This window comes from Podarcis filfolensis (assembly GCF_964270895.1).
Source record: "Podarcis filfolensis genome assembly, chromosome: 12".
In the NCBI taxonomy this organism is placed as follows: domain Eukaryota; kingdom Metazoa; phylum Chordata; class Lepidosauria; order Squamata; family Lacertidae; genus Podarcis; species Podarcis filfolensis.
In genome coordinates this window covers 37,952,443-37,966,607 of record NC_139614.1, presented here as the reverse complement: position 1 = coordinate 37,966,607, position 14,165 = coordinate 37,952,443, and the positions used below count along the sequence as shown (strand labels likewise).

The 14,165-nt window shown below is 42.3% G+C and overlaps 1 protein-coding gene across 2 annotated transcripts in view; it reads right to left on the bottom strand.

Annotated features, from left to right (window-relative positions):
- Positions 1 to 14,165, bottom strand: part of MYO3A (myosin IIIA) — a 103,294-nt gene that overhangs the window by 13,244 nt on the left and 75,885 nt on the right. For both annotated transcript variants that reach the window (XM_083579211.1, XM_083579212.1), the window contains 6 exons: positions 13,100 to 13,211; positions 11,935 to 12,097; positions 10,553 to 10,639; positions 9,990 to 10,113; positions 7,254 to 8,676; positions 6,671 to 6,809 (listed from right to left, as the gene is read on the bottom strand). In XM_083579211.1, coding sequence (XP_083435337.1) covers positions 6,671 to 6,809; positions 7,254 to 8,676; positions 9,990 to 10,113; positions 10,553 to 10,639; positions 11,935 to 12,097; positions 13,100 to 13,211 — 2,048 coding nt within the window. The remainder of the gene's footprint in view (positions 1 to 6,670; positions 6,810 to 7,253; positions 8,677 to 9,989; positions 10,114 to 10,552; positions 10,640 to 11,934; positions 12,098 to 13,099; positions 13,212 to 14,165) is intronic.

Here is a 14,165-nt window from a genome sequence, read left to right as displayed (position 1 = left end):
CTACACTGAAAGCAAATATGAACCAGAGTCTTTAATTTAAAGTAGACAGTCAGTGCTAGATTAGAATCTCACTTAAAACTCTTTCATTGGGACATATACATACACATACACACACTCGTGCTGTTGCAGTGTAATGACTAAGGCCACATTCAGATATCACAACAAATCGTGGTTAGTATCAATGAGAATATGCTGTAGTGAGCCCCAGGGCCCACATCCTCAAATTTTCCTTTCCATCTCCTTTGCACCTGGGAGGTGAAAATGTGAAGGTTCTCTTAATGTTTGGAATCAAACCACCATTTCCCATTTCATATAATATGGGAAACCACAGGCAGTTAACAAACTGGAATATCAAATAATGGTTTGAGATCCTGGCTTGTTAACTACATTTGTTTAAGCCACGGTTCCCTGCATTCAGGCGAAACCGGAAACTGTGTTTTGTTCCAAACCATGAATGGAAGTTTCAGACAGTGGGGTCTAAACTGATTATGGTGACCTAGGAAAATTATGAGGGTTAATATTATGTTAATATTCGTCATACCAATTCCATGTGCTGATAAATGCGCCCCTGTGCAGCCAAGCGCAGGACAACAATGCTCCGAGACCTCCTCTTCCTTAAAGTGGCTATTTAAAAACATTAAATTCTCAGCCATAAGACATCAGCTTGTTTCCCTGCTACCCTTTCACCTTGGGTGGCCAACAAAAATAATCTACAGGAAATATAGCTAAAATCAAAAGTTAACACAATAGCCATCGTGGGTTGTCAAATATGAGTAATGTGCTCCTATTCATAGCTAGAGGCAGACAAGCATTCCTGTTCGGCATACAAAGTACTATTTTTGGATTCACATATCACAGCTGTAAGATGACATACAGAACAAGTGAAGTTGAAGGAAACATGTACAATTATCACTTGAACTATTACAGTAATTATGGAAATTGAAATGCCAACTGATTTAAAGGAAAACAAAAAGATTAGCAGTTGTTGCCGCTTGCTGATTAATGCCTTTATCAGAAACGGGTTCCACTAGGATGCTATTCAGCAGGAAATTTTCTTGAAGAAAGTATTTGCTTTCTAAAGGGTAGGAAAGAAGATGTGTTGGTTTTAATTCATACTCCACTTAGAGGCAGGTCTTTGTCTCTGATAGATGGAACAGCTGAAAAAGCAGAATCGTTGCTGTGGGGGGCAAATATTTTTATTTTGTTTATTAATGAAGAAAAGGTCAGGATACCCATTTTATTTATTGTATAATCAATGTTTCTAGTTATCACCTAACATATTACTTCATCCCCCCCATTACAGTATATTTTTAAAAATCCACAATAGATCATAATCTCTATATTACAAGACACTAATAATGGAAAAAGAATGTATTGCTATTATTTTTAAAAAAATATAAACTGCCCACCACTGATTCCAGGGCAGTATACCAAGAAATTTGAAACTACAGAAATACAATATAGTTAAGAAGAATAAATCCATTTAGCATGCTCAAACTTTCTTAAACTAATATGTGTGAGCAAATAAAAAGGTTTTATTTTAACCTTGCATTGAGAAGACAACAATGCCAGCATCAGGCATGCTTCCATCAGGAGGCCACTACAGAGAAGGCCCTCTCTTCGGTACATACATATATAATGTACTTTTTCTAAAGAAGGAACATGGAAATACAACTGTGCAATGAAATAAGAGCTCAAATTTGTGACTTTTTGGAACTGTTATAACACACACTATATTGTTTAGACAGAACAAAATAGGAGACTGGTATTGTTTCTCCACTTGTACAGTTGACCCCCATCCTAGATGATCAGTTGGGATACACAGCTCATGCTGGAACTACTGTAAAAGGTAAAGGTAAAGGACCCCTGGACGGTTAAGTCCAGTCAAAGGCGACTATGGGGTGCAGCGCTCATCTTGCTTTCAGGCCAAGAGAGCTGGCGTTTGTCCACAAGCAGCTTTCTGTGTCATGTGGCCAACATGACTAAACCGCTAGTGGCGCATGGAGGACTGTGACGAGTGCCAGAGCGCACAGAAACGCCACTTACTTTCCTGCCACAGCGGTATTTATTTACTTGCACTGGTGTGCTTTTGAACTGCTAGGTTGGCAGGAGCTGGGACAGAGCAACGGGAGCTCACTCTGTCACAGGGATTCGAACTGCTGACCTTCCAATCGGCTAGCCCAAGAGGCTCAGTGGTTTAGACCACAGCGCCACCCGCATCCCACACTACCTGCATGTTTACTGGTTGTGTTCAGGGACATGTGGAAAACACTCCAGAACAGTTGCTTACTTTAGGGTTGAGTATAGGACTAACCCCAAGCTAATGGCACTCAGTACTGCTTAAGAACATAGCTACGTAGCATTTATTTGTGGGGTGGTGGTGGAGGCAGGGGCTGGTGCACTCATGATACGCACTGGATGCCTACAGTCCACTTCAATCTCTCCACTAATTCCAACAACCAAAGGGAGCAACTGTGAGCCCAGCATGCATTCTGCCACCTTAACAGCCAGATTTTCAGGGCTGATGACGAATCAATCTAAGATATTGGGTATTTTTTTTTAAAAAAAAATACCCAATAGTTTATGAGGGTTTTCACATCATTACAATAGAACAACAGATTTCATTAGTCTCCCTCCCCTACCCCAGCTTCCCCCTTCTTTCCAACCTTGTCCCCACCCTCACTTTTTAGCTGCAATAACATTTCCTATTTGTGCATTTAAATGACGATTATGGGAAGGTGCCCTGCCGGTGTCTTCAGGAATTCTGAAGCAGGTAGTTGGGTAGCTAAGCTAGTTAGGTCTTGTTTTTCCAGTTCCTCCAAGTCTCTGCTGTTACCTGGGAGGCAGAATGGAACTCTGGCTGCCCCCAGTTGTCAGGCCTTAAAGGATGGGCTCAAGTCACTTCCAGGTGAGCTGTTTATTGAGCATTCATCCTGATTTGCTTGGAGCGCAATTAGACAACCCTGACTAGTAAATGGCAATTCATTCGGAGTTGGATATGGGAAGGTTAGAGGCCGCCAGGGCTTTTTTCATTGGAACTTCTCAGCAGCGGCGCCTACCCTGTGGAGTGCCCTCCCATCAGATGTCAAGGAGATTAAGAACTACACAACTTTTAGAAGACATCTGAAGGCAGCCCTGTATCGGGAAGTTTTTAACCTCTGACGTTTTATTATGCTGTTATATTCTGCTGGAAGCCACCCAGAGTGGCTGGGGAGACCTAGCCAGATGGGTGGGGTATGAACAATAAAATTTATTACAAGGTGTGACTGGAAAGTTCGATGAATGGTCACAGAAATCACATAGCGAGAAATATTTGAACATGCAATCGACATTGGAAACCCACAAAATGCTCACAAATGTGTATGGAGATGAAGCTGTAACTCGAAAGACAGCGTATGAGTGGTTTAAGTGTTTCTGTGAAGGGTGGCAAACCATTGAAGATGACCCTCAGCCTGGCAGACCATTGATGAGCAGAATGGCGGCAAATGTCAACAGAGTTGGTGAGTTATTGATGTGGGATCGCCGTTTGTCCATCCAAATGGAGGTGGAAAAATCGCATATTCTGCATGAAATCATTACTGAGGTTACTGAGTTGTCCCACCCTCCATATTCTCCCGATCTGGCCCCACCAGATTTCTTTCTTTTTCCAAAACTGAAATCTGCACTGAAAGGGCACTGATTTCCCAACATTTCACATGTCCAAGCTGCTGTGACGAGGGAACTGAAAGCAGTACAAAAAGAGGACTTCTCCAGAAGTTTCCAACAGTTCCACGAACGTTGTCAGTGGTGTATTGTATCAGAGGGGGCCTACACTGAAGGCCTGTAAGGGATGTATGTTTGAATATTTCTCGCTGTCCAATTTATGTGACCAACTTTCAGGTCACACCTTGTGTTATTATTATCTCAGTCCCAGCACCTCTCAGGTGGGTTCCATTGCCATTATAAGAAAACAAGGGAGGTGGGAGGTGTTTATAGTGAGTTCCAGCACCTCCTGCTCTTGTCCTTATCACCCAAAGCCTGACCTTTAAAGGATGCAGGTTGGTTGCACAAGAGCTCCAAATCAAATGAGCAACCTGGATGTGTCAAGGTGCGATCGAATCCCATCCCAACATAATGACAAGTGTGCCCTCAGGGCCATAGCTCAGTGCTGGAGCACCTGCTTTGCATGCAGAAGGTCCCAGGGTCAATCCCTGGCATCTCCAGGTAAGGACTGGGAATTCCCCCTGCCTGAAATCCTAGAGAATTGCTGAAAGTCAGGGGAGACTAGATGGTCCTTTGGTCTGGGTACTAGTATAAGGCAGTTTTGGATGTTCCTATGAAGTGCACACAGAGGACTTCATTACCCCTTTCTCCCACAAAGGCCTGCACTGAATGCATTTGTTTTAACCCACCACACCAAAAATGGGCCAATTAAACTTCTTTCAGAACATCAATGCCTTTCCAAAGGGCAACAGAACGTGAGACATAATGCCTATGATTTTGTGCCTCTGGGGCTCCTATACTGTTTTTGCCAATAATTGAATGCTTGAAAGGTGCTATTATTGCTCCCGATTCCACTCCAAAAAGCAATTAAACCATGCCTTTGCTGGGCAAAGAAAAGCAATGAAAGACAACTTTAAAAAATATATATATTTAAAAAGATACCATTGCTTTTGATATCAGGCTTCTCAATCAAATTATTGCTGAAAAGATGACTAACTACCCCGCAGGTACATAAAGAAAATGAAAAAGTAGCATTTTAGAAGGTTTAAAATGCAAAAGAAGAGCCTCATTTAAAACAATATTTTTTAAAGGGCATCTAGACCTTTAAAAAAAAAAGCAAATTGCTCGCAAGAGCATTTATTCAGTGAAGGCCATATTGTCCCTGAGTCCAATCAAATTGCTGCTGAGTTCAGAAACATTTGTCCCATTATTATTTATATGCAGTTTTAAAAGGGTAAGGAGAACAATTTTCATTTGCCATATTGTGGGTAAGAAAAGAAAGTATGAGGTAAGGGATGGGTAAATAATACATTCAATGCATATTACGAAAAAAGGTAAATTTTGTGTGTAGGAGATTTTTTTTTTGTATTGTAATAGACTTAGATTTCATGAACATGCATTATGAACAGGGTATCCAAAATTGCTATCCAAAGCCTACTTGGACCAAAATATTCACTTTTAAGTAGCTTTAATCTAAGGCTGGAAAGCAGACAGGCAATTTAATTTGGTTTAGTACCTGCTCAATGGGACTTGCTGTCTATTTCAGCCTTTCCCAGACTGGTTTTGGACCACAACTCCCACCACCAAGTTTTCAAGGTATTAAACACCTTGAGTCCCTTCTTTCCTTTTCTGCCATGTGTGAACGGACAGGAGAGGAAATGCAGTTTTAGCTATGCATTCTCTTATCCCTCTCATGTGTGTTCTGTGAAAAGTGGCATTTGCTACTTTCCCAAAATATTATTTTGAACATTTAATCCCTATTAGCTGGGAATGATTACTCATGCTGTCAGGCCTCACTTTAAATTTAATCCTAGAATTCGGCTTAAAGCTTAAAGTCATCGGCAAATAGAGTATGATGAAGGTGAAAGGTCCTGCCAAAAATAATGAAGAGAAGCTTTCGATTGACTTTTCTCTCTCATGGGTTTCAGAAACGAAGAGTAACTAAGATAACCAAAATGCAAACTTCAATTTGCATCGGCACTGGATCTTTTCATTATGCAAAGGCATTGCTAAGTGGCAGCAAAATTGTACACATATTTGTTCCTCACAATAGCTTGGTCCACATGTAATGCGGACCATAGGATAACCAGAAACAGAGGAGCCTCTGTGGGTCCGAGCAAACAGAGACTCTCACCCTCCCCACTTCCTTTCCATTTCCTTCTGCACACTGAGGCCAGGAAGAAGACTTCTGTCAAGTTTAGCTGCACTTTCAGACAATTTGAGCTTCCTCTCATGTACGAACCAGGGATCCTGGGTTTAATGCAGACTTTGGTCTGATGCTAAACAAATCAACTTCCACCCATGAATTATGAAGCTGGGCTGGATGTAATGCTAAGCCAAGAAAGTCTGAAAATGGAACTGAACTTGGCAGACTAAACTGCTCCTGGCTGTGCACAAGGAGAGGGCAGGTGAATTGCACAAGTCTGACACCTTGGAGAGCCATAAAGGTAAAGGTAAAGGGACCTCTGACCATTAGGTCCAGTCACGGATGACTCTGGGGTTGAGGTGCTCATCTCGCTCTATAGGCCGAGGGAGCCGGTGTACAGCTTCTGGGTCATGTGGTCAGCATAACTAAGCTGCTTCTGGCGAACCAGAGCAGCACACGGAAATGCCGTTTACCTTCTCGCCGGAGCGGTACCTATTTGTCTACTTGCTAGGTTGGCAGGAGCAGGGACCGAGCAACGGGAGCTCACCCCGTCGCGGGGATTTGAACCGCTGACCTTCTGATCAGCAAGTCCTAGGCTCTGTGGTTTAACCCACAGCGCCACTCATGTCCCATGGAGATGTAATCTAAAGCCAGGCATAGGGAACCCGTGGCCCTCCAGAATTTCTTGGAGACGCTTCAGGAATGAAGAGAGTTGTAGGGCCACAGGTTCCCCATCCCTGTAGTTGCAGAGTATATTCCATTGAGTCAGATTAATATTGCCTTTCAATGCTGAGAGTGGCTTTTTAAAAATTTATTTTTTACCAGGCTGGCACACACGAGGAGGGAGGTGGCCATTTGTTTGCTTGTCTTTGGAGAGCATCACAGGCCTCAGCTGATGGGACAGAATCATTTCGTTCAGCTTCTGCTGCAGCACCAAATAGTCTTCTGATAATTTTGATATCTAGGAAATAAAAACAGCAAGCTTTAATGCAAATCAATGCTGGGAAGTGGGAGCAGGAGAAGCAATGATGGAGAGAGAGAGAGAGAGAGAGAGAGAGAGAGAGAGAGAGAGAGAGAGAATTTTGCTTTTGTAGATAGGTATCTTGACAACCTCAACAACCCTTACTGCTGAACTCATACTACTTTCAAAGGCATTACTATTGTTATTATCAAGCATATTTTTAAAATTCAGAACAGGAGTTGATTTCACCAACCCTTAAATACACCTCGGGATGTGCGAGGATATAGAAAATAATCTACATTACAAAGGTAAAAATCGCATTCATTGCTCTACCCACTTTTTCCTCTGGCCCTACCTGCCGCTGGCATGTGGCCCTCAGAAGGCTGCCCAGAATGGAATACAACCCCCAGATTGGGAAAAGTTCCCCAGCTCTAATCTCCTCACCTGCCTGGAAAATGCCGCCAGATCAGACTTGTCCTTCTCTGGGCCATCTTCCGGAACATCATTTGATCCCTCAGCCTCAGCGCTGGATCTCTGCCTCTCTATTGTTGCCTTCGGACCGGGATTTCGACTGCTCCCTCCACCATTCCCCTCATGGTGTGCTCTCTCTTGGTTCCCACCTGGCAATTTCCCTTCTTTCCTGAGCTGTCCTCGCCTTCGGTATCCTCGATAATTACTCTGAATGACTAACGCTGCCTTTTCTTTGTCTCCTGAGATTTGCTTGCTGGCTTCAATATGTTTCTGAGAGCCTCTCACAGAGCTTTTCCTTACACTTGCTTTATTTTCAAAGGGAGGCGGCTGGCCGTGTTTCAAAGAACCTCTTTCCAGGTGACTGCCATGGGGAACAATGGGAGACGGCCTTTGCACCTCCGAGCCCCTTCTTCCATGCAGAGTTGGCTGGCTCGATTCACTTGCCTTTCTGATAGATGCTTTCTTAGGCAAGCCGTCGGAAATGGCCTTTTTCTCACCTTCCTCTGGGAGCTTTTGTTTCACAGAAGACTGTCGTTTCCTGGGAAGTACTTCTTCCTTCTCCTCTGGTGCCTTCAGATCTAAGTCAGAGATGCCCTGAGTCACAATAGAAGCTGCACCTTTTTGGTCGACACCAGCTTCTGCTTCTTGTGCTGGTTTGAGGTTCTGCTCTGAAGGTGGTTCTGGCCCTGCCACATTCTTGCCACCCTGCTCCTTGACCTTCTTTCGTACTCTGTAACCGCGGTAATTACTCTGAAGGATGACAGCGGCCTCCTCTTCACTTCGGGGAGGAGACGTGTTGTGTCCAACAGTTGTGTTACTCTCGATCTCTGTAATTTGTACATCTTCTTCAGTCTGAGGTGGTGACTTGGGCACAGCAGCTGCACTGACGTGGACCTCTGCGGGTGAGGTCTGCCCCTTATCTGTACTTCCCAGTTTCTTACACTGCTCATCCTTAAACTTCTTCCGTTCTCTGTAACCCCTGTAGTTACTCTGGAGGATAACAGCCGCCTCCTCTTCAGTGTGAGGCGGTGACTTAAGCTCAACATTTGCGTTGACCTCAACCTCTACAGGAGAGCTTTGCACTTCATCTGCATCTCCCATTTTCTTACAATGGTCCATACCGGCTTTGGCTTCTGGTGCTGGTTTGAGGTTCTCCTCTTGAGATGGTTCCTGCCCTGCCACATTCTTGAAGCCCTGCTCCTTCACCTTCTTCCTTTCTCTGTAACCACGGTAGTTGCTCTGAAGGATGACAGCGGCCTCCTCTTCACTTCGGGGAGGAGACTTGTTGTGTCCAACGGTCGTGTTATTCTCGATCTCTGTAATTTGTACATCTTCTTCTTCCTTTTCACTTGGGGTAGCTGCCGTTTCAGCCTGTTCCTTCCTAAGAAGTGACTCCCTGACAAGAAACATATTATATTTAGGAGATATTGTAATCCTGATACAACATGTATGCATTAAAAGGTTAATATGATATGTGCAATTTTAAAAATGAGAACAATAGAATATAATACTAATAATTTATTATGTATACCCCGCCCATCTGGCTGAGTTTCCCCAGCCACTCTAGGCGGCTTCCAATGTTAAAAACAATATAGCAATACAGAAAATGTTGGGGGTCCTTTTTTTGTTGTTGCTTACAAGAAGAAAGAGCGTTAGGGGGGAAAACAATGAAGAATACCCCCTACTCAAAGTAAAAAGGTAAAGGGACCCCTGACCGTTAGGTCCAGTCATGAATGACTCTGGGGTTGTGGCGCTCATCAAAAAACCAGCCATTTCAGATTGTTTAAAAGATAGTTGGCATCATTCACAAAGAGGTTCCCCAACCCTGCCCTAGTACACACATTTCCGTATAGATTACTTGACTGGAGAACTGAACCTCAAAATTTGGAGAAGTACAAATTTCAAAGGATAGACTAAGTTTTGGTCCACCTATCAGTTCAAAAAACATGACTTAAGTTCCCTTTTTGATGTGAACTGAAACAATTTCCCTTTCCTCCCTACCACAAACTGTGGTTACTCCTTTCCCCTGGAGATACAGATGGCATTTCCACCACCAAGCAAAAGCTTTTTTTTCATTCTTCCAGGATGTGGGGGTAAATAAATTATTGGGGCTTACTGCCTTTTATTTTTTGTTCTACTGTGTTTTGTCAATTGTTTTAAATTAATGCATATGTTATGTATGCAACTGACCTCCCTGAGATCAGGGAATCTGCTCCTGAATCTGTTTTGCTCCTGAATCTGTTTTAAAGAATAGAGACATTTGTTGCAGTTAATTGTACCCTAGTTTGAATGTTAGGTAAGGAGATTATTCAACAATATTTTCTTGTTCATGCTTCCCCCCCCCCGCCACCCCCTGTGTTGAGCTCTCAATATCTGGCTGAAAGGCCTTTTCTTGTTTTAATGCAAATGGAGCCAGGAATCCAATATTCAGACTTAGAGCTACCAGACCTTTTACAAATCAGATGTGGATAAAATGTTAGCAGTCAAATATCATTTATTTGCATCCAGTGTTTTTAATGGAAATCACATGCCCTTCTTTGACACGTCTACTGAAAACAAAACGCAATATAATGAGATATATCTCACCTTGTCTGCACGGAAGAATGCAGTTCGTCATGGTCTAGGATATATTGCTGCTTTCTGACTATATTTTATTGCAGAAGGAGACGGCATTTAACAGAACAATCACAACGAGAAAGCAAACAGTACCTTTTCCTTTTGAAGCTCCTTCGCTCCCTGTATCCCCTGTAATGACTCTGAATTGTCGTTGCTGCTTTAGAATTTGCTTCCTTTTCTTCCTTAATTTTCCTCCTGATTAAATATCCTCTTGCAGCTGATGTAAATTACAAGAGGAACATAACTCAATAATTTGTTTATTCATTTGAGCTATTCATATACTGCAGCCTCCCCCAACCGGCTGCTCTCCAGATGTTGTTGGACTACACCTCCCATCAGCCCAAGCTAGCATGGCCAAAGGCCAGGGATGATGGGAGTTGTAGTCCAAAAACCTAGAAGGCACCACGTTGAGCACTCAAAACAACTCTTAGACCCTCCAAATACCCACATCTTGCTTTGGAGGGGAGATATTCATGCATAATAAACACATAACACTGGTAACAACTCTTTTTGGATAATTTAATCATTTGCTGTGATCTTTGTATAAGGCATTCTGCAGCTACGGTAGATACTGTCATGTATGTTTACTCTAAGCTGTTTTTATTTTTATTTTCGATACCAACAAGAATTATTTACAAATTATAAAAAATACTTGCCAGCCTGTAGCTTGGTAATGCACATTTCGATTTTGTATGCTGCCTTTGCATTTGAATACTGCTTGCGAGTAACATATCCCCGGTAAGCTAAAGAGAGATAGTGAAAGCTTTTTTAAGCAGACGCAATTATTTTCACTGAACTACTGATGCATGCTCAGAGTAGAAACAGAGAAGAAATACATTCGGAACCAGGTATATAGATGAGATGTTATGCAGATTCCAAGATCATGATAAGAAAGCACATTTGGATCAATATAAACACAGTTTTCTATACTCAAAATCAGCCTTCCCCCAAATTGGTACCCTCTAGAAATTGTTGGACAACAACTCTCACCAACCATGGCCACTGTACATACCAGCTGGGGCTGATGAGAGCACCAGGTTGAGGAAGGGTGCTCCCAGTTCAGGACCACACTATTAGTATTATTCTCTTGACACAAAAGCCCATTCAGTTTTAACAGGGAAGAAATCTTAAGTGTGGTGAATAGATCAAAGTTCCACCCATCACATTAAAAGTATGAAAGCATTAACCATCAAAAGGGCAGATTCTCCATATGTTGTGATAAAAGTTCCGTTTGTGGTTAACACAATAAAATCATAAGAACCACCTACTAGATCAGACCAAAGGCCCATCTAGGCCAGCAACCTGTTCTCACAGTGGCAAACCTGTAGAAAACAGGTCCCAATACTGATCCTTGAGGAACTCCACTTTCTATTTCACTCCATTCAGAGAACTGTCCATTTATTCCTACTCTGTGCTTCCTGCAACTTAACCAATTCCCGATCTTCTAGAGGACATCACCCCCTTTTCCTTGATTGCTAAGCTTACTCAGAAGTCTTTGGTGAAGTACTTTGTCAAAAGCTTTTCCTAAGTCCAGGTACGCGATGTACTTGCCTTGTCTAATTCAATGAAATTTTCAGATGGTCTTACGCTTAGATTGTTCCTGTTCTTAAAATAACATGTCATTCTTTAAATGGGGCCTGCCATTATATGCCATTAAAAATACAATTTTCTGGAAAACAGTCCATGCGGAGTGGGAACACAACTCGGGGGTGTGTGTGTGTGTGTACCCATTAACCCCACCCCAGCTACAACTGAACCTTCACCAGATATTCCCCAGGCCACCAGTTCAAGGTGCTGTGAGCTTGACTCTTGACATCACCATGCAATATATATATAAAATTATATATGTTAAAATATAAAATTTGCCACTCAATATGACTAACAACAGCATAAAGGTAACAAAACAAGATAAAATATTATCCAACAACCAGTCAACCGCAACAAAAAGAGCACCTGCTGTTTTACACCGAATTTCTTATTTCACATCTATATGAACAAATACTTGCACATAATTATGTTTGTTACATTGAACCATTACCTGCTTGTATTTTAATTGCACTTTCTTCCCTTTTCTCCTTTATCTTTTTGTATCTCTTTGAACCAAGCCACCCTCTGACATACGCTTGAATCAAAACAATCCTGTTAATGGTCTCCTTTCGCATTAAGTTCAGCTGCTCTACATGATAGTATTTGAGAAATACCTGTAGGAGGTAAAAAGAGAAGAAAGAACTACATAGAAGGCTGACGACTCCTTCCATCCATAAATGGCACCCCAGTGTTGGACTCTCCAGAGTTTAAAATAAGCAGTTGTAGATCTGCCTTAATAATGGCTGTTTGTTCTTGAGGAATATATCTCTCTATCTCTCTGCCAATCCTGGGCCCCATCAGAACAGGGAAACTACTGACAAACACAGTAACTTTTAATTCCAAGCTGGCTGAAATGCATGTGAACTTGCATACCGTATCATAACAAAACATAATGTACTTATCCAACACACTTTCCCTCTCCTTGGATCTGACTGTAGTGGCGGAGCAGGCAGAGAATATGGGACAGTCTCCTTTAGGAAGGCAATTAAGCTGCACCCAGTTATACAGGTGGAGCTGAGATCAAAGGAACTGGGCTCAGTTACTGCTTCAGCTCCAACATGATGTGTGAATTTAGACTGGACAACTTTTAGTTTATCTACCTTTTACTCACCCACCTGCCCAAAGAAAAGAATGAGAATATAAGGTGATGTTTTATGAAGTGCAATGCACACATGATTGATAAGAGCAATATATCTAGTGTTAGTGAATTTGTAATCCTCAACAAGAGAATGGATGCCACACCTTAACAGGCCCCAGTGGAATTTATTTATTTCATAAAATGTATATACAGCTTTTTTTAAAAAAAGCCCCAAAACGGAATTACGAGGGATCTGTCTTCATCTTTCCTGTCTTCTCTGCAGCCCATAAGATTACAGTAGGGAAAGACTTACCGTACCCAATGTACAGTAGGTGGTACATTGGGTAGTTTTGTGGGTAGGGCATGGATGGATCTGTGAGATGGACAAGGAGCTTTTGGGACCATGTTGCCCTTAGATCCCTGGCCACAGAAACATTCCAACTTGTATTAGCAGAGGCAACTCTTTTCAAATCCATCAGTATAGTCATTTATACCATTTATTTCAACGGGGGCTGCATCTAATGAGCAAAGATACTACCTTAGTTTTCCCAAGTATCCAGTTATCAAGCTGGGCTTTTTCCAAGATGGCAGCACAAGTTTCAGGGCTTACAGGGGGTTTGTCACTTGATTTGTAACAAAGGAGATAGTATCTAAGACAGAGAGAGAGAAACCCAAATCCTTTAGTATTGCATTTGCAAAAGACATTCAGCGCCAATCAGTTAACTTTTATTTCATTCATACAAACTGTGAACTTGCATGCATAACAGTTCACAGCTGAACTGATCAGCACATTCAGAAAAACCATGTGGTACAGCCCCCAGTACGGTGCCATGTTAACATATCAGTGGCGAATGGCAAGTCTGAATGGTCCCCAACATAAAAACGAAAGAAGTGTATATACCAGATATCAAATATACCAGAGAGAAGGCTAAACAACAAATCTTCTTCCTGACAAACACAAGTTTTGCACAGGAAGCGGGTTTTCTGAATGGGAGAGCATTCCGTCATATGTTTCCCCAGCTGCCTTCTGATGCGGTGCAGGCTGAGAGCAAGCGTTTTTCTGAATATATAGATTGGGCTTCACTCCAATTTACAATGCTCCCAACTTGCTTCTGAGTCAAATGACTCTTTAGAGCTAACCTTCACCACTCGCACACACAATAGATTAGCACAGGAGTCAGCAATCTTTTTCAGCAGGTGCACCGTCCCTCAGACCATGTGGTAGGCCAGACTATTTTTTGGGGGGGGGGGGAATGAACGAATTCCTATGCCCCACAAATAACCCAGAGATGCATTTTAAATAAAAGCACACATTCTACTCATGTAAAAACACACCGATTCCCAGACCGTCCATGGGCCGGATTGAGAAGGCGATTGGGCCGCATCCGGGCCACAGGCCTTAAGGTTGCCTACCCCTGGAATAGCATAACTGTTCTTCAGTGTATTGTTGGTTGGTTGTATTTGTTGTTTTCACTGTTCCTAATTTATTGTGAAGGAATTGTTTAAGCTGAATTTTTTTGTATCCGGAAAGCTGCTTCTTTGTAGACAGAACTACAGCACAGGATGTTTAATCTGTGCAGTATTCCTGAATCAAAATGCAATGC